The sequence below is a fragment of the Montipora foliosa genome, chromosome 4, assembly GCF_036669935.1.
Source record: "Montipora foliosa isolate CH-2021 chromosome 4, ASM3666993v2, whole genome shotgun sequence".
In the NCBI taxonomy this organism is placed as follows: Eukaryota; Metazoa; Cnidaria; class Anthozoa; order Scleractinia; family Acroporidae; genus Montipora; species Montipora foliosa.
Window position 1 is genome coordinate 46,840,243 of NC_090872.1, and position 27,701 is coordinate 46,867,943.

Below are 27,701 nucleotides of genomic sequence, written 5' to 3' on the forward strand. Positions count from 1 at the left end.
TTTTTTGGCCAATCCACTTCTAATAGAATTTCACAATAATGCACTTTGAAAGAATAGACTCCTTTTCTTAGTCATTCTGATCTCATATACGGCTCATTTGTCTAACGGGTAATACTAGAATCTCGACTGACCCCGAAATTCGGTCGCAAAAGATTTTTCCAGCGAGATAAAAATGACTTAATGAATCTTAGAAACAAGAAAAAACTTATCTCAAAAACTGGTGCCGACGGGTTAACGACAAGCTTTCCTCATCCCACAAAATTAGATAGATCCTCTACGAGTCCAACCAAGGTCATCCACCGCTCCTTTTATTGCTTGTGTTTTTGTATAAGGACGATTTTACACTCTATTCGATTTTCTTTTTCTGCTTTCTGTCTTGTAAGCAATTTATCTATGAGAATTAATTTATTCATTTATTTTTTTATCATTTTTATGGACAACTTATTTTTTAACCCAATACTCCACATTACAACCCTATTTTACAACATACCGCACTACACTACAACGCACTACACTGCACATTAGCTAATTAGAGAGGTTAAGCACAAGACGTATTTTCTCAACACGGACGTTGACCGTAAGTGATTTCAAAAAAATGGCGTCACACGTCCCAAACATCAAGTCACAAACGTCAAAGCTGCGCTGGGCATTTGCTGTCCGTGGTGAAATGAAAAAACGCGGAAAGGTAAGTTCATTTGGTGTGGAATAACTCTATTAATTTATTGATTGATATTTCTTGTGTTCCTGCGTTACGGGACCATCAACTTTATATTTCCTGTCATTTACCAAAGAAATCTGCCTTAGTCAGTTCCCCGCGTGACCCACGTGACGAAAAGAGCGCTGCGAGCGCCGACACTCAATGCTTTCAAAAGAAAAAAAAGAGTAAGTACTAGTCCTTCCAGAATATATTTCTTTTCCTTGAGAAGTCCCTCTTTGTATGCGCTTGTGTTTTTTCTCTGTGGTCTTGAATTTTAATGCACTGGCAACATGTGGCAATGCTAAGGCAAATATTTTAGATAGACCATGTTGAAATTTGTAAAATTCAATGACCGTCACGTTTAGTTTCTTTTAGAGTGATCACACCTCTGCGCTGAGAAATTGACAGTTGCCCAATATCGTAGACTGCATTAAGGCCTTCAAAAAGATCATACCCCACCAAATCAAAGAAGTGTTTATAAAACTCAACCGTAAACCCATCGTCGCCGGGTGATTTTTCAATTGGTAAGGTTTCCAATATCTTCTGACACTCTTCAAATGTCAGGTAACCCTCTAAAGACACCTTTTCCCCGTCTGAAAGCTTTGGCATTTTTACGGTTTTGTGTAAACTTATTAAAACTTTATTGTGGAAGATCCAGTAATATTTGACCGATAAAGATCACTATAATATTGTTCAATTTTCGCCAAAATTTCCTTATTATCCTTTATGGATACGCCCTCCTCGGTTTCAATTTCATTAATGACCTTTCGGTTGTAATTCCTTTTTTCTAGGTTGAAAAAATGCTTGGTGGCTTTCTCTCCGTTTTCAACCCAGTAACACTTAGCTCTAAATATAGTCGCTTTACTTTTCACTTCATAGATTAGTTTAAGTTCGTTCTTAAGCTCGTCATATTCATTTAGTTCTTGATCCACGTTATTCAAATCAGCGCTGTTACATATTTTTTTATCCAACTTATCCAATCGCTCCTTTATTTCTCTTTCATGTTTTCTAACCAACTTGCCTTTCCTTTGGCAAAGGAGATTGTAACATTCCGGATTTCCATCTTGAGCATTTCCCAGAAAAGTCGCTTATCTTCAACATAAGAGAGTTTTTCGCGGAACATTGGGTACAATTCACGAATTTTAACGCTATACTCTTCAGTTAATAAAGAATTATTAAATTTCCACAACCCTGGTCCTCTGGGATTTTCTTTTGTCCATGCCAACAACAGTTATATTAAATGTGATCCGGTGCGATAGAGGGTTGTATGTCGACCTTTCTTGCAAAGTTTTTCAATTTTTTTGGAAATTAGAAAAAACTCTATTCGTGATCTCATTTTGAGTGCCTTTGACACGTAGGAGAATTTCTTCGCATTTGGATGACTAATTCTTTGAATATCCATAAGGTCGAAAATGTCCATCGTAATCAACAGGGAGTTACAGTATGTGGTTGGTTTCCACGGGGCTCCACCACCTTTTTCGTAAGAGCACAATTCCAGTCGCCTCTAACTACTAGTGTTGTAATGTCCGCTTTGTCTATTAAACAACAGTTTAATTCCTGCAGGAACCGAAGTTGATCTACTGAATTGTTTCGGGCATATAGATTACAAAGAGATACCTTTAGACCGTTTATTTGTGAGGTAATCAAGACTTTTCTCCCACAGTTGTCCTGAAATAGCAACTCTATTTTTCCTTTGACTTTTGGAGTTAAAGTACAGACGCCTCTGCTATGACAAGAGTGAGAAAACACGATGTCACCTCCCCATTCAGCTTTCCATAGCACTTCGTCATTTGAATTTGAATAAGTTTCTTGCAAAAAACAGAAAGTTGCCTTTTGATCTCTTAAATACGAAAAAATACTTCGCCTTTTGATTTGATCCCTCAATCCCGGTACATTTAAAGAAACAATACCACACCTTAGTATCTCTTGCATGCAAAGAAGTCAGTAAAAAAGATAAACAAAAACAGGACAAAATTAAAGCATGTGGGACTCAATTACAACGAGGCCTGAGGTTTCGAAGAATCTGGGACTGTACATTAAGCTTGGTTTTTTCTTAGCTTTGTAGTGTCCATTCATTCAGTAAGCTCGTGCGCTCATCCCAAAGTCAAGCCCTTTCTTTGTCGGTCAACATGTATGAGGTCTTTGCTGACCTGTAGGTCCCTCTATCGAATCTGTTATGAACACGTAACCGCAATGAGGTCTTGTAAAATTAGGGAGAAATATCACTAGCTTGTATTTTCAGAAGTTTGTTTAAAGCTCCTACAGGTAATTTGTTGGAGCGGATGTTGTTTGAAGTTTGTCCTTTCTAGTTTGCCGTATTTTGCCGATTCTTTTTCCAAGCCAAGCTGGCGTGTTTCAACGAAATACCTCAAAATGTCAATGATCTCGTTTTCAGAGATAAAGTGGAGTAAAGTACATCAGTAAAACTTTTTTTTGACCTTGAACTGACAAAGGTCCCCGACGGTTTTTAGTTGCCAACGAGCAAGCCGAGCGAATGGGGCGAGGCTTGCGAGGCGGCCAGCTTAATTTCACGCGAAGTATTGCAGCAGTCAGAAAAATTCTCGATCGTGCTGGGAAAAGTGTAATGTAAGGTTCCCTGGAAATTTTAGTAGGGACCAATGAAAGCGCGTGTTTTGATGTGTGATGTCATTAGACAAACTTGCATGACGCGCGCGACTATTGATGATCTTGTGTACGGAGGTGAGTGAAAACACATTTTTCCCATTTCCCTGACCATTTTGTTGTGTACACTTGCTTTTAGTGTTCTTTAATATTTGTTTTTGAACCATCGTGTTCTACATTGAGTAAACGAGCTCAAAACTCGGCTGCTGTTGTCAATTTCAGATTTCGGCTCGCGAGTAGAGCAGTTTCTTTTTCGTTTTGTAATCATTTGGTTGTGAACGGTTTAATTTAATTTTCAAAGGAAATGTGTTGCCTGCAAAGTACACAATTCAACAATCAATTTGACTTAAAATTTTTGGCTTTATGTTGCAAAATAAAAATTCTTCAAGTGAAACAACTGTCATGTGCGAGAGAGGTTCACACTGAAACGTCTGAAAACGCCTTGGGGATTTTTTACACGGCACCGATTTTATTCAACTTAATTGTTGTATATTCCTGTTAAAATTACGGCCGTTGAAAAATTACAGCACTACTTTCCATATTATTGCAAAACACGTTGACATCTACATTGTTGGAGATACAAAGTGTGCAATTTGAATTATTGTATTATTGTTAACTTGATAAGTTGAGTTGCAGTACTTTCGAATAAAAAAATTACAACTACTGTTGGGTATTTTGGAACTCTGATACAAATCTGCAAACTCTGTATTATATTGACTGTTTTGTTGGCACTTAGCGATAGCTATTGCTAGTTTTAGCGTGATTCGCTGGCTATTGACAGTTGACTCTGAAATTGCTTTTTTCCTTTTCCATTCGCTCGCTGAGGATGTGCTTCTTTTCTTTTAAAACTCATGTGAAATTTACCGGGAATTCACTAGTTAAGCAATGAATTTGTCTACAGAAGAAAGCGAAGGAAATGATTTAATTAAGCAGTAATCGGAAACACGAAAACGCGGACAATTCGAAAACCTCTTTTTTCACTTACTTTCAGTAAGAATAAATAACCAGGGAGCTCCGCTTTTAGCTTGGCTAAATCAATATATTAGTTGAGCTGTACAAGCGGTTTGTATTTTCGGAAATTAATGCATGTTGCTGATAAAGAAATCAAACTTACCTACATTTTCATGTAACGTAGCACTGTTCGAACCACATGAGTTTTTGACGAGGTAGACTTGTGTTATACGTAAATATCAAGACATCTTCAAGGCAATTATACCACCCGAGAGTAAATGTCTTTTGACGATCTATTATTCTTCTTTCATGTTACGTAGCACTGTTCGAACCACATGAGTTTTTGACGAGGTAGACTTGTGTTATATGTAAATATCAAGACATCTTCAAGGCAATTATACCACCCGAGAGTAAATGTCTTTTGAAGATCTATTATTCTGCCAGGAAGATTTCTATAAATGTCTTTCATTTTGGTTCAAAATTCAGATCTGTTGGACAAACAGGCTTCATTAATTCTCTTTTGTCTCAGGCTGTCAAAGAAATAAAGCCGCGTGCAAATGCACTGGATTTGTCCACTGTACAAGCTCTCAACATGTTGAGTGTATGTTGAGGTGTTGTTGAGCAGGGTGTTCAAATGACCTCAACAATGACTCAACTTGTTGAGCATTTCGAAGATTTCACAAAGGCTGATATTGAATCTGAGAATCTTAGGTACATTCATCTCCTCAGAACATAAAAATGCTTGGCTGCACTTCTAGAAAGCAAAGTCATTGATGAGGACAAAAGGTCAAAAAAACGACGTGGTAAAACAAGAGCGTGGATTCGGCGTAGAAGCAGTAAAGGGTGCTACAACAACATAGTGAAAGAGCTAATGATCGAGGACACTGCAGACTACAAGGAAATGATGCGAATGAACCATGGCAATTTTTGTGAAGTACTAGGAATGATTGAGCCCTACATAACACCAAAAGATATTCTTGGTGCTACAGAAGTTATTAATTGCTCCAGAAAGGCTTGCGTTGACTATCAGATTTCTGGCAACAGGGGAGACTTACCATTACCATCTTGTAAAATGTTCGATATGTTTAAACTCCCAATGGATACGCTGGGCACTGCGCGTGCGTGGGCTCAACATGTTGAGCTGTGCAAATGCATTCGACTTTGTTGAGTCACACATAGATGACCGCGAAACAAAGGAAAGGTTGAGCCGTGTTGAGCGAAAAGTTTGACCAGTTTCAAATTTGACTCAACAAGACTCAACACCTCTCAACTGGGTGTTCAAATGCGCTCACCTTGCTGAGTTCAACATGTTGAGAGCTTGTACAGTGGACAAATCCAGTGCATTTGCACGCGGCTTAACCAGTCGAAGCTCTCTGTTGAGCTTTTTTTGCGTGGAATCAAACAAAGATCCCCACGCCCTTCATATGTCTGTTACATTGAATTTTTTTCGGACACGATCTGAAACTATTTTGTCTAAGCAACTGGGATGTACATAGAAATTTCAATAGACTTCTTGTGGCAAGGAATATCTGGAACTTTTTGTCTAAGCAACTGGGATGTACGTGAAAATTTCTATGGGCACTTGTGACAAAGAATATCTGAAATGTTTATTTATAAAGTAGGCTTTTATGTGGAAATTTCTGTATACCACTTTTGGCACAATATCAAATCTATCTTACGAACTTCACAAGGAAAATATTTCTCTTACGTTTGGAGCATAAGGAACAACGTTAACTATTCCTGTGCTACAAGTGGAATATTTTTGTAATATCATAGAGCTGTGTACAATAAACAGCTGAAAACATACACGGTGTCCAACTAACATCGTTGCTGTTGAGCAACACATTGACGAATACCGTTACAAAGCATTGAAAATGAATCAGGCAAACAAACTCCATCGTGGTCAATTCTATAAGTATCGTACGCGATGGCGCTTTACGTCTCATCTTGATGGACAACTTAGAGGTTGTTCCTGCATGTACTTTCCTTTTTCATGGAAAAGATGCATATACACACTTACTCTTTTCTCCAAATTCGCTACTTCAGAAAATGCTAACCTGAAAAGTTATGCGTTGAAAATGTTTATCCCCTCATATTAATCCTTGATTGTAACTTTTAAAAAGCATATCTCTTGTCTTTCTAAAAGAAATCTTGATTTTGATTTAGTAACATTTCACTTCCTCAGCAAAGCGCGAAAAATCCGTCTGTGGTCCCTTAATGCAAGCAAGTCAAGTCAAGGACGTCGGTCTCGACCCAGTTTCTCCTCGGCTACTTGACAAACGCCTTGTGCTTAAGCTCTCTATTGTATACTCTATGTATGACACCTTATTTACATAGCATTGCAATAACTAGCCACTAGACTTTCGAAAAATCCTTCGTCTAATGTAGATGGCGCGCGGGACGAAGGACTTTTCATACTTGATTGGCGCCAATTTTAACGACCCAAAAACGGGTCGCTGAGCGAGACCAATCGTGGACCCCAGGGGATAGAGTTGCCATGTGCAGTAAAGCGTGACTTTCAACGTAAAGCCGCGGCTACACGAGCGATTTTTTGCTCGCGCTGGTGATGCGATTTTTTCAAACTTTGTCGCGTCGCCACCGCGAGATGAAACGTGTAGCCACCCTTGAAGTGGCGACGCGACAGGTGAAGAAAAAGTCACCAGAGTTGAAACTTTCGCAACAAAATCGTAGAGATAGTTGCCGGTGTAGCCACCCTGCAACTTTTTGCCCGCGCTTGGGACGCGACTAAAGAGTATTAAAGTAGGAATGTCTTTTTTTAGTGCCCAGGTCTCTTGAAGTATGCGGTTCGCGCGGCCTTCAATTTGTCGCCAAAATTTGTCACAAGTGTAGCCACTCTGGCGCGCAGGCGACGCGACAAAGGGCGTTTTCCATTTACAAAAAATTTCTGGAAATTTCGGTGGAAATTTCCATCGGGTGAAAAACATGTTCCATTTAACTCAGGTCCGTTCGCCGCCCAGTGATTGCGATTTTAGGCGCCAAAATTTAAAAATGTGGCCGTGAATAGCCTGGAAGTGGTAAGACCTTTCAAAAGTTGTAAATGGAACACATGTTTCCATCGGAAAGTTTCCAACGGGAAAACAGGACCTTTTCAGAAGTTCCGTTTATTCCGGAAATTTTCCAGTAAAACGAACCAAAAACTTGTGTTCCATTTACAACCCAACCGGAATTTCCGGAATTTCTTGGTAAGTGGAAAACGCCCAAAATCTGAAAAAGAATTGCATCACCGGCGCGAGACAAAAATCGCTCGTGTAGCCGCGGCTTAAGGCTACTAAGACCACAGGATATTCCAAACTGCGCGACTATCGGGGAAAAACAATTCAAGCATATATGTCTTGCAGAGGTGTGTTTGTGTCTGCTCCTACCGGAGCTGCTAAGGAGTAAGTTTCACTAAGATGTAAGCTTATCTCTACTTTTGTTCCCGGTTTAGCATGTCTTTTAATCCCGGTCTAGCACGTCTCGTACACCTGAAGCCTACCTGATCTTTCATGAGTGAAATCAATTGACTTTCTTGACGATTCGAAGCTTTCCCTTACTTGTCAATCTTTCGAACTAGTGTTCGTTTGTATCAGCACAATTTACGGCACAAAGTGTTGGTCCAAAGAAGTATCAGTGGAGATCTCCTTTCCAAGCGGCGACTCGAGATGGAAATAAGCTTTCGTTTTATTTTGTCTTTGTTTCTGATACCTTTCGCACAAAGGGAAGAAATTTCCTCTGACGATTTCGGAGAAACAAACATGTTTGATTGTTTTCGTGGGATTGCGCCATCAAGTGCAGGACTTGCGAATGACGTCATACCCTTTTTGTCGCGAAAAGCAAATGAACCTTGCGAGCGAGACAAGTCGACCTCTCGCGACTGCGTCGCTCGCTCATCCGCTTCGCGTACGAAAAATCACACTTCGCTCCCCACAACATTTACTCCTGGGATTCTCGTGACGTCGACTTGAGGCAAGTCTAACTAGCCACAAGCAAGGGAGGATGAGCGTAGAGAAGACATCTCCATGCCCCATCTATCTTTAGCTTCGCCCCACGCTCTGAATGTTATTGGTCTCGTGTCCATGGTCGCACAGCCAATGACAACCAATCGGGTGTATTCTTCCAAATAGCCGCGCATCATGACCGCAGGCTAAATTGAGATTGAAAAGAAAATCATTGGAAGAGGCTCATATATAGTGGAGGTGTTTCGTCCCCTCATCCTCCCTTGCAGCAAGACAAATGAAGGAGAGAGAAGGTGTAGGGGAGTTGGCCGGGATACGTGAATTTCGCAAAATTTATTTTAAGATCAAAAGTCTGTTTCCCAAGAAGTGTGCGATTGTTAAGTATACATAATATGAACTTATCTGGCGTTGTAAAATGGCAGCTGAGGATATTAATTATGGCTTTTGGTTTCCCACTCTGGCTTTTGGGGCATCATATACCAACCTCCTTGCTTCTGCAACTCTGAACGTCATTTCGAATTCTTTTGACTTTGCAAACGTCTTGGGGAACAGACTCCCGTTTTCGTAACATCTAAATATTAACTGAAATTAAACGTATCGCAAGGGCTAGACATTTCTCTTGCTTACCACTTAGTGGTTTCTGCCATTCGAACCACAATATTTGCATCATTTGTGGGAGTGTTCCAGCATCAAATAAGCAAACCAATTACGCTTTTGGAAACATCCTGTGACAAAATAAAAAACGGCTTTGGCATGCCGCAACCAACCCACCATTGGAAAATGAGAGAACTAACACGCAACATTTCTGGATTAAAGATCAGGTGGTGCCGAGGAAGAACTCGAAATGGAGTTGTTGAATGTTGCAGTGAACAAATGGGAAGTACCACTTGGCCAAATTTCTCTTGAGGAGGTCATTGGTTCCGGAGCATTTGGAACAGTTTGGCGAGCAGCTTTGAGTCGTGGAAATGGGAAACGGGGCATACGTTTTGTTGCAGCAAAGTGCTTTTCTCGTAAGTACGATTCGGCTTTGTTAATTGATAAGGAAAGGTTACGTGGCTTTAACATCTTCAGTTCCCACGGCCTGCTCCCGTCTGACCTTGTAGCTCAGTCGGTAGAGCGGCGGAGATCTAACCCGAAGGTCGTCGGTTCAATTCCCACCCTGGTCAGAGTTTTTTCTCTTCCTTGTGTGGGCCCACTTCCATCAGTAGGGCTAACGCTCACATGGTTCATATGGGATAGACATCTAGCACTTCACGTTACACAGTTCCATCATCCATTTTGTTAGTTTATAGTTTCCACTGCGATATTAAGTGCTTTAATGAAGTACCTGTCACGTAGACGCTTACAAAACCTCGTTCAACATGCACGATAAACTACGTCGAAAGGGAAAGAAAACATTATCATAACTATCTTTTATGAAAGAGTGCAGCAAAAATCATCAATTCTCAATCAACACTTTCGTAAGCTACCCACCTTTATCTTAACCTCGAGACGAATGCGGAGACTACCAAAATAGATCGCCTTCTCCTAATGGATTTCCTAATCCTTTTTTCCTTTTTGATTCGTATTCAATACAAGTGTGTAAAGACATTTTGTTCTTTAACTTTTATTTTAAGCTTCCATGGCGACGTCTCGCCTCAAATACACCAGATTTTTACCCCCGTTGCACATTAAGCGATAAAGTTCATTGTAAAAATCATTTATAGAGGCTAGTTTCCACTGCTAAATTGCAGTTTAAAATCGCCAATCCTTAGCGAAATATATCAAATACGATATAAGATACTTAAATACCCCCATATGGTTGGCGAGCTCTAATTACCTGTAAAATGGAGCGCTGTCAAATGGAGGAAGGGTAAAAAACGCACCATCGCCTTCCGTTGATACCAGCCTTGTATCCGGCAAATCTGTCAATCCGTTTTTCACAATGCCTCATGACGTAAAGAAAATGAGACAAAAACATGCCTGAGAAAAACAACCGTGTTCATAATAGTTCATGACCAAGGAGGTAGAAATCCATGAAACACCCCAACTAGTCATGTGACCAATCTTATTGTACCCTGGTGTCATTTATTGTAGCCACATCTGGACAGGAAGGAAAAACTGCTTTGATGAGAGAAATTGGGTTGGGCAAAGTAATTGGAGACAGCCCTCAGCCGAATATTGTTCAATTCATTGGCTGTGTCACCACCCAAAGTAAGGATCTTATTCCAACTGCTAAATAGAAACAGCTGTGAAAAATTTGCACATATAGTAAAAGACCGCTAGTGAAAACCTTATCGACCGATGACGTGTAGGGCTAAATTTGTCTATTGAAGCAAATTATTCGGGTAATTCTAGCCCATTTTGCCGAGTTACACGAGTAGTGAGATAATGGCCGTTTTCACGACATTTCCCAAAAACAATTTGATCCCTCTTAACGTCTAGTTCACTTCCAACAACTGCATAGCATAAGGTCAAGAAACAGAAAAACAGAACAATTTTTTTAAAAGAATAAATCATCACAGCAATGACATCAAATAACAAAAGATATTACCTTTGTTTTGCAATCTAAGATGCAAACCCTTGAAGCTGATAAATTTAATAAAAATGCAAATGGTTGGCTATATAAAACGGTCCTGTGCCTGATTTCACACTTCTAAAGAGAACCCAGTTAGAACCTCTTTATACAAGAAAGTATTGGAGGCTTTGTTTTTTATGCGTATTATTATTATTATTATTATTATTATTATTGTTATTGTTATTGTTATTGTTATTGTTATTGTTATTGTTATTGTTATTGTTATTATTATTATTATTATTATTATTATTATTATTACCCCAAATATACAGGAGACTGATCTAGAACTAGAAGTCTCGGTCGCATGTCGATAGTTTTTGTTCTTTTGTAAATAGCGTTATCCTCTGACACTGAGTTTATGGCAAAGAGCGTCTTAACATTCTATAATATTGATTTATAATTTTTTTTTCCTTTATTTTATCAAATCTATAATACTAAGAGTTGTTTAATTTTTTTTTTTAATATTAATACACATGTAATTTTTTTTTAAAATAACTATTATTGCTATTATTAGAATTAGTATTAGTATTTGTATCTCTATAGGCGTAATACTTGTTTTAGAGTTCTTCATTTGGTTTTTTCAGTGTGTGTATTTTTACTGATAATTTGAAAAATAAAGAATTTATTATTATTATGATTATGATTATGATTATGATTATGATTATGATTATGATTATTATTATTATTATTATCATTATTATTATTATTATTATTATTATATGGAAGAAACTGCCTCAGGCTGCAAAGACCACCAGGGAGAGATAAATAATTAAAAGGAAGTGTACATTATGCATGAGAATTTTATATTTTACGTCTTTAAAAATATATTATAATTTTTAATCATCTCTTATTCACTATATTTCGCTTTGTAAGTTTTGTCATATTAAAAATCTGGCCCTTAGTATTTTTTTAAAATCATTATAGGAAGTTCTTCTCACAGTTCTTTCCATCATACCGAGAAATCAAATATGTGGAAATTATGAGTAACGTTGATTAATGTTGTAATCATTTTTGAGTAACATGACCTTTAACTTGGGGAATGTGTAGATATTCACCATTTTCTTCATTCTCACCCTCTATACTCATTCAAGGTGAGCCGCGATGCTGACAAAGGGGGTTGGGCAAACTGTGATCTTCCAACACAGTGCGACGCCACGCAAATACGGCTTTACTTGTTTACTTCTTAAAAGCGCCTAAAAGTAATGATGGTAGAGCCCATATCCACCTTTCCAAGAAGTCAACAGTTAGAATGCAGCATTATAAACGTTGTCCAAACTCTATGTAACCTTCACAGTACACCCAATTTTGATCATGCAGTACTTACCCCGTGGAGATCTGCTGGGGTACCTGAGAAAAAGCCGTGGAATTTTCGACAAATATTATCGCGGCAAACTACAAGTAGCGCAACTGGGGACGTATGACCTAATGTCATTTTCAAATCAGATTGCTACTGGAATGGTTTTCCTAGCATCTAGAGGGGTATGTGACACAAAACAAGCATGTAGTAAGATATGGTATTATTGTTGCTTATTCTAATCTTTCACAGATTAAGATTGTATCTACGAAATGCATCATGCAACGTGCTTACTGCCTATAGTGTTTGACATTATGTAGGCGAAAATGTGTGATCATTTTGTCATGATATTCGAAAATCGAAAAGAAATGGATTGCTGTAGGTAACACTTACTAGCGGGCCCTTTAAATACTAGGTTTTCTATATTGAGGTAACGCTGGAGGACCATGCACCAATCCATGCCTTGATATTACATAGTATTGCCTGCTGCCGCCGTGGTCGTCATGATAATACAACAGTCATTTTTAAAATCGGGGAACATTGGCTATGGCTCAACCAGATCCCGTTGTTTTCTAATCATTTTAGTTAATACCCATTAATGCTTCCAAACGTTGAAATTCATCAACTTCCTCTGAGTCATTTTGAGTAAGCTGTAACTTTGGACCCGTTTGCAGTCCTCTTGTTGCCAAGGAAATGCAAATCGCACCTCTTCACTTCAGGTGGGATTACAGAAAATATCCTGTACGCGAATAAGACTAACGTTGATTATTTGCTTTTTGTAGATTATTCACCGTGATCTTGCAGCACGAAATGTACTTCTTGATAAAAACCGTGTGTGCAAGATCACTGATTTTGGGTTATCTTACCAGAACTTTAAATATGGACATGGCAATGCCAAAAAGGTGAGTTACATTATTGATGGCTTCCCTTTCACATTGTTCCCTGTATACCTCTTTGACGTTCTGCTTTTAACATGAAAATGGAATGCTGTTTTCTCCCTAGGGCTGTATACCAGTAAAGTGGACGGCACCTGAGATACTCTTTGGAGATGCTGCAAATCTGTCAAGCAAAAGTGATGTGTATGTGCTTTTTACTCGGTTGTCGGAAAATGGGTGGAATTTCTTTGTTTTCTTTGTTTTGTTTTGGTTTTTTTTTTCCTTTTTTTTTTCCGTGTCGGTAAAAGTCTTCCCCGCCACTTCCCTGCTAAGTGGTGTCTTTGTGCATAGAGTCTTCTGTGTGTATTTTCTTAGGTCTTAGGGGGTAGTGGAAATGCGTAGATTTTGGCTGGTGGACACAGGAGAATATTTAACTAACCTGCAATGGCGTCGAAGTCATTGAAACGCAAATGGCATTTTGGTGGGTCTTTAAACAAAATATACCTTTATGGAACTCAAGAATGAAACGTCAATTGGATAAACGAGCCAGGCGGTTAAAAATAAATATCTGGACAGGAGCCCATCAGTAGGAGCCTCCATCTTCCACTTTGTTTCTGTGAAGTAGCGTTTTTTCTGGTCTATCTACTTTTAGAACCACTTTCGCGCCATTCGTTGTCATGGTAAACGTCAATAACAATTCAGTAGCCAACCAGCGCTGAGGTCTAATGAGCGCTAATGCTGCAAACTCAGCAGCAAAACATGACGGACCGAAGTGGTGAAGAAAGGGAATCTCAACTATCGAATAGCTCTGACTTTTGAGTTTCAGAATCTACAGGATCAGAAACTAGTTCAAGCTATGAGGGTGAGGAAGATAGTGGTAGCTCTGTCGTCGAGCCGTAATCAAAGTGAGCTGAATGTCTAATATTTTACCAAGCGTGATGTTATGTACAACACTGAAACCAAATGGAAAATTCTCTGGTAACTTATGAGTTCAACAAAGACAGAGAAGGAATCGAACACCTTAAGTGGATCTGTAATCTCTGTTGCCTGCCTATTTGCATTTATTTGTACTCAACTCTGCACAGTCTTCAGGTAAAAACATAATTGGAAATGTGACAGCAAAGAATTATTTGAAAGAAAGCTTTTCGTCTATTTTGTGCGTTATTATTCAAGGAGAAGGTTCTTCAGGAAAGGGTTTGATCCTGAAATTTATTTTGTTGCGTCAGGAGCCCATCAGTAGGAGCCCTAGGTGAGGTAGCGTTTTTCGTGACCCATCTATTTTTAGAAATAACGTTCTTGAATTTGCCGTGCTAATTAAATGTGTTCCTTAAGTGGTCCGCATGATTCTGTGATGCCGATGGTTGCGATTTTCGCTTGCCTGAAGTACTTGCAACCGGCTCGTCACTTTCTTCCCTTTCTGTAGCAGAGCTACCACTATCTTCCTTGCTCTCAAAACTTGAACGAGTTTCTGATCCTATAGATACTGAAACTGAACAGTCAAAGCTATTTAATAGTTGAGATTCGCTTTCTTGACCACTTCGGTCCGCCATGTTTTTCTGCTGAGTTTGCAGCATTAGAGAGAACTTAGCGCTGATTGCCTACTGAATTGTTATTGACATTCACCATGACAATGAATGGCGCGAAAGTGGTTCTAAAAATAGATAGGTCAGGAAAAAACACTACTTCATACAAACAAAGTGGGAGATGGAGGCTCCTACTGATGGACTTCTGGTTGCATATGGTAATTTGATACGATTAGGTTTCTTGTCTTCACGCACGGAATGAAATAGCAAGGATTTTTTGCCTCTAAAAGAAAATATGTTTTTTGTTTCAATAAATTTTTTTCTGGAAAAGGTGGCCTTTATGAATTCACCATGTTGCGTAATATTCGAGCTTAACAAATTTGCATGCGTGCGTTGAAATGTGATACGCAAGGAGACAGGATTTTTTTCTCTCTGACAAATGATTAAGAGGCTGTCTCTCTAAAAGCGGTCCAGTCGATCTGGTTTGAAAAATAGATTTCGCTCATTTCTTGTGTGTTGCAAGACCTTCGTGTGCTTAAACTAAAACCACAATCCACTATATCGGATCTTTTAAAATATTGGAGTTTTGAGAGAGTTTTGGTTCACCCGCTCGAACGCTTCTGCCGTCCTATATCGAGGCTTCAATTTGACCCAACATTGAAGATCAATTTATCACGAACTAACGAAGCCTGTACAAAACAAAAACGATGGCCAGTTACTTCATGTCTTTTGAATACACAAAGGTGACTTTCATTAACATTGAGATTGAGTGAAGCTAGCAGCGAGACTTTAAAGCCACCCCTATCATAGATGCTGATTACACACGCGAACACCGATCAACTTCAAATTCTATTTATGAAGAAGTCAGACGGTCTTTTTCAATCAAACCAACGCAGCTGGAAAGTAAGTATCATACATAATGTCATTACGGAGAGAAACCTTGCGGCCCGTCCTTGATGGAATATTTATAGCTTTCTGAACTTGCCTAATTTCGGCGATCTCCAAGTTTTGGCTGCACATTAAAAGACACGTTAACAGGGAGCGTTGCACCAACCTCGAACGCAGATAGACCTAAAATAACCCTAAATAAACGAAAAAGACATTTAAATGCATTACGGGTCAATTGAAGGGGCAATAAACCCTCTTTTAACGGCTTCAGCTTTGGCAACAGATAAATGCTTCAGTGTTCGAATTTCGCTCCATGATTTTACAAAAAAAAAGGACGATCTCTGCTCCCCAAGCACTGGATCCCGGAAGGTGCAAATCAATTTTAGGTATCTAAGTTGCCTTTTCTCTTCCATTATCATTCTTGCATCGAAGGCTTTCCTCGGCAAAACGGTGAACATCACTGAAGATTGCAGCCATAATTACTTTTTTGGACAACCGCTGACCAAATTCAATTATAGCACTTGTGAGGTAAAGTTGACAGCTGGATGGGGAGGAGTGTGTCGGTTTCATTGCAATAAAAGTTGTCAAATATAGAATTCCTCCACGCTAAACCTGCACATAATTGCAAAACATCTCGTAAGAGCACCTCGACTTACGACCCACTAAACGTTCCCGTCATCAGCGCTAACACGCACCCACTCAACAATATCCTACCTATGGGCCTGGCCCGTTCCCTCTGGCACAAAAGACGATTGTGGTATTCGCTAAAATTAAGTTGACGATTCCGTGATAACAAAAGTAAAGGTTTATTTTTTATATGCTGTACCAGGAGTTGTGTAGCACTGCTTTTACCGTATAGGCGTGGGCCAATCTCTCGGAGGCTTTGGCAAGCCCCAAAATTCCCCTACCGAATGGTTCTTAGCTTTACCCTAATTAATCCTTGTTCCTTGGGGGGAGGGGGGTGGGAAGGATGCTGACTTCTAGCATTCATAACTCTGAAGCAGTTGAGCAAACGATCAGCAAATTTTGTGACATTTCCTAAAATTTCCATAGGATTTTGATTTGTCAAATATTGTTTATATATGGTTGACATTTTCACGGGAACCATTTTTTTATTTTTTTCTATTTTGGTAGTTTTTTCCTCGTTTCTTTTATTTTTCAACTTATCTCAGCTTTTTTGTCTTCGTTTACGAATTTTTAAATAAAATGTCGTTTCTTTGCTGACGTTATTGGTACATATTTGGCGACTCCCTAACTTCCAACATGGTGCCTCAGACTCAAATTGGCGTATCTTCGACATCACGTGGCAACAGAATCGTTCCAAAACCGTTCTACGTATGAAGAGTCATAAATTCTGTTACTTTCCTAAAATTGAAACCTATGGTAAAGAAAGTGTAGTCAATGTACAACATAGTGAAACAGTGAAACGGGTTCTTCGAATGCTCTTACAGTTATTATTTTTTTGGTAAAAGCCTATCCATGATAATTCCCTCAGTAACAACCAATAAACTAAAGCAAATGTAGACTGTCAGTAAAATACAGAAAGAGTACGTAATAAATCCGTATTATTTGGTATGCATTTAGACCAAGCGGTCCTTTATTGGTTGCTGAAAAAAACAATAAAGACATTCTAAACAGTCCTACTTTCTAGACTAAAATGACATCAGTAAAAATTAAATCCGGCTCCCGAACGTATTACTGAGAAGAAAAATAGATTTTAAAATACTCTAGAAATCCGAGGTTGCTTTTAAGGTAAAGCTAAAATCATGAACCATAATAACCTCTAAATGCGTGGCTTTACATTTCCCATTAGCTGAGTCATGGGCTCCTGGGTTTGTCACTTACGAGATGTTTTGCAATTGTGTGCGGGTTTAGCGTGGGGGAATTCTAAACTTGACAACTCTTATTGCAATAAAATTCAAAATCCTCACTGACACCCTCCTTTCCTCAGTACGTCACAAGTGCTATTATTGAGTTTGGTCAGCGGTTGTCCCAAATGGTAAATATGGCTGCAATCTTCAGTGATGTTCACCGTTTAGTTCGGAGAAAAAACGTCGATCTAAGAATGATAATAGCAGACAAAAAGCAACTTAGATACCTAAACCTGATTTGCACCTTCAGGGATCCAGTGCTTGGGCAGCAGAGATCGTCCTCTTTTTGTAAAATCATGGAGCGAAATTCGAACACTGAAGCATTTATCTGTTGCACGTAAGCCAAGCTGAAGCGGTTAAAAGAGGGTTTATTGCCCCTTCCAATTGACCTGTAATGCATTTAAATGTCTTTTTCGTTTATTTAGGGTTATTTTAAGTCTATCTGCGTGCGAGGTTGGTGGAATGCTCCCTGTTAACGTGTCTTTTAATGTGCAGCCAAAACTTGGAGATCGCCGAAATTAGGCAAGTTTAGAAAGCTATAAGTATTTCATCAAGGACGGGCCGCAAGGTTTCTCTCAGTAATGACATTATGTATGATACTTACTTTCCAGCTGCGTTGGTTTGATTGAAAAAGGCCGTCTGACTTCTTCATAAATAGAGTTTGAAGTTGATCGGTGTTCGCGTGTCTGATGAGGATCTATGACAGGGGTAGCTAGTAGCTTCATTCAATCTCAATGTTAATGAAAATCACCTTTGTGTATTCAAAAGACATGAAGTAACTGGCCATCGTTTTTGTTTTGTACAGGCTTCGTTAGTTCGTGATAAATTGATCTTCAATGTTGGGTCATATTAAAGCCTCGATATAGGGTGGCACGAACGTTCGAGCGGGTGAACCAAAAATCCCTCAAAACTCCAATAATTTAAAAGATCCGATCAAGCGGATTGTGGTTTTAGTTTAAGCACATGAAGGTCTTACAGCACACAAGAAATAAGCGAAATCTATTTTTCAAACCAGATCGACCGGACCGCTGTTACGGAGACAGCCTCTAATAGGTAGCCAAGTTTCAACCTCAGGAAAGTATCTGTTTTGTCATTCTAGTGTAAAATAAAGTTTATTTTGGAAGCCAACAATATTTCTTTAACTTCCTGGTTAATCCAATTTATTGCTACGACCTACTAGTGCGAAGATCGTTTACATTTAACTCATGCTTTTTGCGCCTTGTGAGTGTCGTGAAATTACATCATTTGCTTGACATAACTCCTTTATCACGAAGGATATTTCAACAATATATCGCTTTACTCTAACCCAAAAAATTTAGATAGTAAAAAACTGCATGTTTATGAACCATTTCTTATGCTTTTGTGCTTGTCAGCGTTGTGATTTGCGATAATTCGCAAGTTTGTTTTTGTTCCTCATTGATATGTAGATTTTCAATTACAAGGCCGCTCAACCTCATGATTGTTTAAATAGTTCACCCTGAAGTCAAAATAGATACGTTTATCAGGAACTCGACAAAAAAAGCTTCCTGACCCGACAGATGAAGTGTAAATATTCAGTTAAATATTACAGCAAAATAAAAAAAACCAAAGACGGAAGTTTCTTGGCTAAAAAGTACGTTGTTTTGCTATGAAAACGACGAATGATTTTAAAACAATCTTTCCCGTTGTTCATTCAGTTGACACAAAGTGATCATGTGCACCTTTATGGTTGCCTAGCACGTGATCAATTTCTTCCTTTTGACAGAACATCATGTCCTTTCCTTTGATTCATAAAAGTCAGAGACTGTAGAAATTGTCGTGTATTTACGATCGATTGTCATTAATATTTCGATGACAATTCGATTCAAAGTTGTATATAAAGACTGGTATTTTTTTCTTCATCTGTCTTTTGGCTTGTCTTTTACTGTTAACTCCCGGCTTTTACGGTACTTTTTGATGCAAACGTAAAGCCAAAAATTGTTTTGACCTGGCATCAGATTAGACAGAAAAGAAGAGGAATTGTGAAGCGGAAACAACATCGTCAGTACTTCCTTAGTGTGTGCAGTAAATGTTTGCCTAGTGCAACTGCAAGACATGCATGACATGCAGGAAAACGTCCGTCAGAGCAATTTGCAGTTAGTTTTTTTGCAGACTATTTATTTAAAGGAGAAACGAGTGAATTTTACTTGAGAGTGTGTTTTGTTATCTTTAGTTTTAATTTATGGCCAAAGCTTAAAAAACTAAAAGACCTCAAAATTGGACAGGGCATTACAAAATCATTAAACGTGTGAGCCAAAGGGCCTCTGCTGGCACGACCACTGGTTGAACCCTCAAATGGTCTTAATGACCCCCACTTGAAAAAATTAACTGGAACGCTGCAGTTCAATACCCCCCAATTCAGAGCCTTCTGTTTTTGGGTGACACGTACCACAGGCAACCCAGTGTACGCTTCATGGAGTGTCTACTTACGATTAAATTTCCAAACTTTTGAAGTATTTAGTGCCCAAGACACAATTGTATCAGGTCAGGAAAAGCAATAATGTTAGCGCCTAAGAGGAAAGTTTTTTTTTCAACCCCTTTTGGTTAGTTTAAGGTACATAAACGTGAATTTTAGTCGCATTGGTCTCTGCATGCAAACTCAATTCGATTGACACTATATTTGAGTAAAGGGAACAAAAGGAAAGGAACTTTATTTAAGTGTCTAGTCTTCCTAGGGCTGGAGCACAAATTGGGGACACTGTAAACTGAAATCAACAATCAACGCAAATCAAGTCAAATGTTGGTTTTTGAGGAGAGCCGGGGAAAACCGCAATATCAGGAGAAAAACCTCTCGGTGCATAGTAGAGAACCAACGAACTCAACCCACACATGACGCCGAGTCTGGGAATCGAACCCGGGCCACACTGGTGGGAGGCGAGTACTGTCACCACTGCGCCATCCCCGCCTAGATTAGCATATGCTGTTTGTGGGATAGTGTAGCCTTTACCATTGTAATAGTAAAATAAGATGTTAATAAACTTGAACTTAAACTTGCACCATGCATCCATGCACTCCAGTCCTAAATAAAGCGTGTGTGTGTGTGTGTTTGTGTTTCTGTCTTGCAGGTGGTCCTTTGGAGTCGTTCTCTATGAGATATTTACAATTGGTGGGTACCCATGAAATTGATTTTAAGCTAAAAGGTCTTAAGAGGGATATCACAATGTTGTGTGAGTGCGATTGTTATCTTCTCTGGCTAACCGCGGTATTTTTGGTTTTGTGTTTGTGTTTGTTGGTTGGTTTTTGTTAGTTCTAAACCCTCGGTACCTAAAATTGTTATTATTTAAGGTGAATTTATATGGAAATTTTCCTAGCTACTGAACTTACTTTTTTTTTTCTTAATCACTTTGCTTTTTAACGAGTTACTGGTTATTTCTCACGTTTTTGTTTGTTTATGTGATTAGTACTGTGAATCGTCTGTGTTCACCTTCAGGCGCCATCTTCCATTAAAGCCCTAAATCGTATTTCATTGCAACAAAAACCGTAATAAAACATTTGACAATCAATAGGAGGCATTCCATACCCTGATTGGTCTGAGGCCAAGACAGTAGTGGAGTTGAAAAGAGGATATCGCATGCCGAAGCCCCCACACATCGCCAAGAACCTGTGAGCCACATTTTAAGAAAAAGCAACTCGGCTTTTGTAAACCCAAGATGTATTGTTTATTATTATTATTATTATTATTATTATTATTATTATTATTATTATTATTATTATTATTATTATTATTATTATTATTATTATTATTATTATTATAATAGAATAATAATGATTTTATTTGCATAATAAAAAATAAAAATATTTACAAAAATTAAAATATCTCCAAAAGGTAAGAACTATAAATTTACGAGCAATATAGATATTTCTCTGTTAAAACTGTTTTAAAACTTCCAAATAAATAAATAACATAAAATAGAAAAGTCATTTAATATTAGATCTGGCAAGTTCAACGTCCACATCAATGTCTTTAACATTATTGGTTCGCCTCCTATTTGATCTGGAGCCTCTGAGGCAGAGTAGCGCTGACCTTAAAATAGAGAAAGAAACTTTTCCTCTTATCCACGTCATTGTCTTTGCATAGTCTTCGCCTTTCTTTATGGATATCAGTTCTGCGAGTCGGCTATGATATCTTAAACATTCGCGTCCCATACCTCCTGTTGTGGTGAATACTAATGACGTAAAGGACGCTTGTTCGACTTCCAGGACTCGTCGTTCATACATTCTTTTCTTCTCGTTTTCATGAAGGCGATACACTTGTTCTGGCGTAAGATCTTTGTATGAGTCAGCGTTTGGATGGCATACTCTTATATCGAAAAAGGTCGACTTTTGTTTCTCCCAAAATCCACGTGCATGAATGTCGAGGCGGGCGTCGCAGGCCAGGTTTGCACCGCTGTTTAAAGTCTCTCCGGTAATTTCTTGTAGAACTGGTTCTGTTTCTACATCATTGCAGACTAGGTTACGTAGATCAGCTTCGAGGTCGCGTAACTCGTTGTGACGTTGAATAATAAAGCCACCGCGTTTACAAATCATGGCGTGATCCACACTAAAGCGTTATATATATATATATATATATTTTTTTTTTTTTTTTTTTTTTTATGATAGCGCACTCCAGCCAATATGTCTTATTAGAAGGAACAAATTCAGTGCAAACTTCATAGCAAAGAAGTGAACAAATGATTGTTGACAAATAAAAATACTCCAAGATGTGGCTGGACACTTACTAGCAACTACATAATAAATAGGGTCAGGATGGGGTTGCTGGAATCTCAGCTATCATCTCAATTTTCGCCTATTTCTCAGCTGTCAGCTCAATTTTTGGCCATATCTCAGCTAACAGTTAAAAACACATCACCAATTCTCAGCTATCAGTTAAGAAACATATCATTTCTCAGCAAACAGTTAAAGGTTTGGCAGAATGTCAACGATCAGTTAACCCCATCCATACCCTTAATAAAAAAAATTGGTCACGCAGAATACCGACTGTTTCACAATGAGTTACTCTCTGCCTGCCTGTATTAAGGAAATATAAATTACTGTTAAATTTTCAACCTTGGATATTTCGTTGCTAGCTTTCTGATTAGTTCTTTCAATCTCGGTTATCAACTCATAAAACGTATGCAGGGGCGAATAGAGGAATTTTCCTAGAAGGGGATGCGCCCGTAAGAAATGATTAAACTGACGGGTGTCTTTTTTGCAAAATACTACTTATTTTAGAAAACCGCGGGTCATCTCGGAGAGAGGAGGGGCACCCCCTGCACCCCTCCTCTAGATCCGCCCCTCATATGACCTAATGTGGAAACTGATTGTGTCACGTGTTGCCAATCTGGAAACTGATTGGCCTCAGTTTGCAAGTGTCCAAGCGTTCAGAATTTAATGATAATTTAATAAAACAATTATTACATTCCCTTTTGTTGGATACGAGACTGGTTAAAGCCGACTCGGCGCTTCCCATCTCGTTGGCTATTTACCATCTCATATCCAACGTACGCTCATGGAATAAAATGTTTATTATTTTTTTAGTAACCAAAAAGATTTATTTATTCTAAGTGAAAAAAAAAACAAAGAAAGCAAGGTGACAGACGCTAACACCAACCCGGTGTGGCCAACACCTGGTATGTTAGCTACGCCATGCTGATGAGGCCCAGCAATGCCAAAACAGCTGTCCATGGCTGCTAATTGTCCGGGTGAAATGGTTATGCGCATGCGTGATGTGTTGGCCACACCGGGTTGGTGTTAGCGTGTGTCACCTTTTTTTCGTTGTTGTTTTTCACTTATAAAATATTGTGACACAACGATCCCTTAATGTGACCGTTAATGGTGAAATGGTTGTGCGCATTCGTGATGTGTTGGCCACAACGGTTTGGTGTCGCCTTCCTTTTTTTTTTCCAAATTATTTCAAATTTCTTTCTATCTTGATTCAAAAGTATTTTTGGCGTCGTACGACACAAAGCAGAGCAAAAGTAGTACCCTACAAAGTGCTTTCTTTTCTACAGGTCCTCCAATGTCTTCGCACCAAAATGCAAATTTAGTGACGTGTTTTTTTTGTTTTGTTTTTTTCAAACATTGTTTTCTTCTTTTCTATTTACAATTTAACTAGTATTTTTTTAAATAAATAAATGAATAAAAACACTTTTGTGAAATGTTGGAAGATGTTGGCAATAGCGGAACGTGTACGTCTTATAATTTCCACTTTTTGCTTTAAGATTGAGTGATTATTCACAACAAATACCATATTTATTTTCTCAAAGAAACAAGTCACAGATAAATTCTATTTCAAGAACCTCTTTTATCTGTATATGCACTAACCATCCCTTATGTCAAGTCTGGAATAACGAGACACTTCTGTCTGTCATTTTAGTGTTTAATGCTATACTATACCGGAGAGCTCTACCTTTCAATAAGTTTCGAAATCAACATCAGAATGTCCGATCGATCAAGAGCAATGACATTTTATCCATCAAAATATATCGAAAGTCCTTAAACGTAGAAGCGATGCATTTTGCAGAAAAAACGATGCAAACATAAATGTTCTTGCGAAAGGGTTGAAGGACGAATTGCTGGAGATATAGGCTCCTCGTCATGGGCGTCTGGAGCGAATACCATTTTGATCATCCATCGTTCTAATGAAAAATTTAGGTAACAATTGAATTCAATTATTTTGGTTAAGTTAGACTATTAGTTTTATTTTATTATCATCAGGTATAACTTGATGGAGATGTGCTGGCAAGAGGTCCCAATACTCCGCCCTGATTTCGTAAATATTTCCAAGAGGTTGCGCTCGTTCATCGAAGGAAAGGTCAGTAACAAGACGTTTTTAAGGTGCTAACTTTTTTTATGCTTCATGCTCCATGCATAAAGACTGATATTGTTGGCAAGGCGTTGCTTTGGGCGAGCTCTGTTTCCTGAGACACAAATAATAATACCACATATTTTTGGGATATTTTTGCCAAGCCCTGTTGGGCTAGGCAGTTTAATTAAAATCAGCATGGTAACCTAAGAAATACCCAAATATAGAAGATATGATCCCAGCAAAGGTAAGCTGAGGGCACACCCGCCATCCACAAGAAACTAAGAAAAGGGAGGGGAGGGAGGAGAAAATGATCTTGACTCTCTTGAATTAGTTAAAGAGGCCCTACGCCTAGCTTCTGCACTGGATAAGATCTAGAGAAATTCCCGAATGGCAGGAATGCCCCAACTGTATCGCGGGAAATAACTAACTAAGCATGTCACACTCCGCATAAATTCATTTATTTCCTCTGGGCAATAAAATCCATTTTGTTTTAATGATTGTCCAATTTTATGAGATAATAAATAAAGGGAACGATGGATGGATTTTTTCCTGAATGACAAAACTTGTTTTTATTTTTTATTTTATTTTTTTTTAATGAACGGCAAGAAGGGAAACTCGGGGATATCAGTGCATTTGCTAAAGCTAGAATTTCAACTGAGAAATGAAGTTGCCTTATTTGGAAGTTGTTGCTGCACATGTGAAATGGTGTAACAAATGGGTTGAGTGCTTCATAAAGTAAAATTCAAATGAAAATGCTACCATTTCTTTAGGGCTACCCACTCCGACACGTTTTCAAAATTCTACAAATTGTATTCATTCCAAATGGCGTTAAATACTTTTTTTTTTTTTACCTATTCACAGTAGAACGTTCGAAACCTATTTTTACAATGACTGCAAAAATTTTCGCGCGCTCATTGGCTAATTTTTATTGTCAATAAGCGGACAGACACATAAATTTATAATTTATGCGATAATGACGCGATATTGCTCACGTCAGATTGAAGTTTCTGACATTTTTGTCTCGCTTTCTTCTCGTGTTTTGAGCCCTCTGCCTTTTTGTTATTGTCAAAAACAAATTGATGTCAGTTTTTCATGCGTCTGTCCTGTTATTGACAATGAATTTCGTCATAACATTGTCAAAGTAGTCTGCGGATCCGGCTGTCGCCTCGTGGATCCACAGCTACTTTGACAATGTTATGACGCAATTCATGATCAATAACAGGACAGACGCATCAAAAACTGACATCAATTTGTTAAATAGATAACTAGATCCAATATTCTATCCATGTCATCATTTTCCTCTTTAAATATCTGTGTTTAACTCTTTACGAGAAACGCGTGAATTTTGAAGTGTTTTACTGTCGGAGTTTTAGGTTACTTTGGTGTGGGTGACAGGAATAAAGGCGTTTCTACAATGAATTTCAGTTTTGTCGATTTCAAGCAAAAAAATTAAAGAAAAAGATGTAAAAACTAATTGCATGAGAGGAAACCTTTATTATTTCTATATGTGGCAGTACCTCTCGTTGGTGGACGAATCAAAGTACGATGGAGCAAAATACTCAAGAGTTGAGGACGTGGGTGCAGAAGCTAAAGATGATAAAAGAGCAGTTTTTGGGGCCACAAATGCAAATACCTCAAGAAGAAAGTGGTCAAGTTTGAGATAATGAAGAAACACAATCACTGAATTTTGGTACATGCTAGCTGAAGTAGTTATAATTCAGTAACAGTTTTAAGAATCAAAGAAAATGTGAAAACCAAAAGTTAGCCCGAATTCATATTTAGGTAGATGGAAAAAGGCGTAGAGAATCAGACAGACAACCCTCAGACGCACTTTTGTTCTAATGTCGTAAACTCCAAAAGACCACGGAATTCACCAGTCTCAGTTTTAATCCAGATTAACTTAATGAGAAATTAATGTGACATGTTTTGTATCAATCACTATCAACATCTGTGCTAATGCAGAAAAAAACAATATCTTTTTCCCTTTTACATCGGTCAATATTGTTTAGAATATTGATTAGAACAACAACTGCTACAATAATTAATTGCTTTGCAAAGTAAAATAGAAAAAAACCCGACAAGGTTTGACAATCGTTAGCTAGCGATCATAGGCATTATAACGTTTTGCAAGGTTTTGAAGGCACTAGCAGTACTTTATTTCGGAGAGCTAAATTGAAATCCAGTGTGATCATCACCGAATATTCGGTATCATTGATGCTGGCTTATCAATCCTACTACAATAGCGGCATCGAAAAGTGGTACAAAAATTTCCTGTTAATTGAGGAAGAAACAAAACATATTCAGGAGAGGAATCACACGGCAAGGGGCTTAAGATTACATTAATTCACCTATGTATGGCGCTAAAGAGATGTTGTAATAATAATAATAATAATAATAATCAACTTTCTTTATAGAAGGTAACACACAACAGTAATCACTGAAAAACTAGTGCCCCTCATAAATATATACAGAAAAAAAGATAACATGTTAGAAATTAAAAATATAGAAAGGTTCTCAAAACATGCAATGACGACAATAAAAGTAAAAATATGAAAAATATTAGATACATTGGGTCAAGACCAACAGTTAGAAGAGGAAAATTGAAAATTAGGTGATAAAATGGTCCAATTCCTTATAACTGTCCATAAAATGTTTATAAATCTGATAAGACTAGACTGGTTTTTAATATGGGCAGGCAACATATTCCAGAGGCGGCTAGTCGATACTGAGAAAGACCTTCCACCCTCAGTCTCTCGTGGGAATCGGGGGTAGATAAGGTTTAAAAGACCATGCCTGCTCGATCTTCCATTCACTTCTACGTTTCTAACAAGCATCTGGTTAAGATAAGGTGAGCACTCCCCAAAAATCTTTTTGTATACCAATATAGAGTTATTTACTCTCGCTTGATGATAAAATGGAACCCAACCTAATTGTTTAAAAGTTTCACACTGTTTGCTTTGGTGTCAGCACCCAGTATTACACTGGCTGTGCGTTTCTGTAGCCTGAACACTTTCTGAATGTTTTCTACAGAGCAGGATGTCCACACGGTTGAGGCATACAGCATTGTCTGCTTAATCATTGCGTTATAATAAAGTTTTCTTTGTTCAAGAGGCAGTGAGCGTATAATTTTCCCCAACACAGCGATTCTCTGTGCTGACGTCTTGCAAAGGTCATCCACATGCTGGTCAAACGAAAGCTGACTGTCAATTGTCAGCCCGAGCAGTTTGTGTGACTGTACTTGATTAAGTTCAGAAGACTTTAAGCGTAGTTGAAGGGTGGAATGTTCCATCTTCTTCACCAATCGTTTTCCTGTAACAAGGATCGACTTTGTTTTGGACTCATTTAACAACATTTTACATGATGATCAATTTATGACTTCAACAATGTCCTCCTGTAGGCCCCCAGAGACAGCATTGGGGGCCGCCCGATAGTGAGCAGAGTGGCTGATTGTAGTGTCGTCAGCATATACAGCTGTTTCGAGAGAGGTTGTTCAAAATAAGCATGGTAGCGTACGCGACAATGCCGAAAGGCATTTTGGTAAACTGTCAGTTTGAGTCAACGAAAAAATGACGGCAATGCTATCGAAAACCTCACCTAGAAATACATGCTCCTGTTTTCGTTACTGACATTGAAATATTAGAGGGTTTCAAAATTCAGTCAAA

General features: G+C 38.4%; 1 protein-coding gene across 2 annotated transcripts in view; it reads left to right on the plus strand.

Moving 5' to 3' along the window:
- LOC138000875 (tyrosine kinase receptor Cad96Ca-like) overlaps positions 1-27,148 on the plus strand; it is a 27,299-nt gene extending 151 nt beyond the window's left edge. The window contains exons 2-9 of one of the 2 annotated variants that reach the window (XM_068847551.1): positions 9,043-9,236; positions 10,303-10,419; positions 12,078-12,262; positions 12,860-12,979; positions 13,080-13,156; positions 20,318-20,358; positions 23,949-24,045; positions 25,554-27,148. In XM_068847551.1, the coding sequence (XP_068703652.1) occupies positions 9,071-9,236; positions 10,303-10,419; positions 12,078-12,262; positions 12,860-12,979; positions 13,080-13,156; positions 20,318-20,358; positions 23,949-23,959 (717 nt within the window). In that variant the 5' untranslated portion in view covers positions 9,043-9,070 and the 3' untranslated portion in view covers positions 23,960-24,045; positions 25,554-27,148. The remainder of the gene's footprint in view (positions 1-9,042; positions 9,237-10,302; positions 10,420-12,077; positions 12,263-12,859; positions 12,980-13,079; positions 13,157-20,317; positions 20,359-23,948; positions 24,046-25,553) is intronic. The other variant, XM_068847552.1, reaches the window with a different exon arrangement.
- Positions 27,149-27,701: the final 553 nt, after the last annotated feature.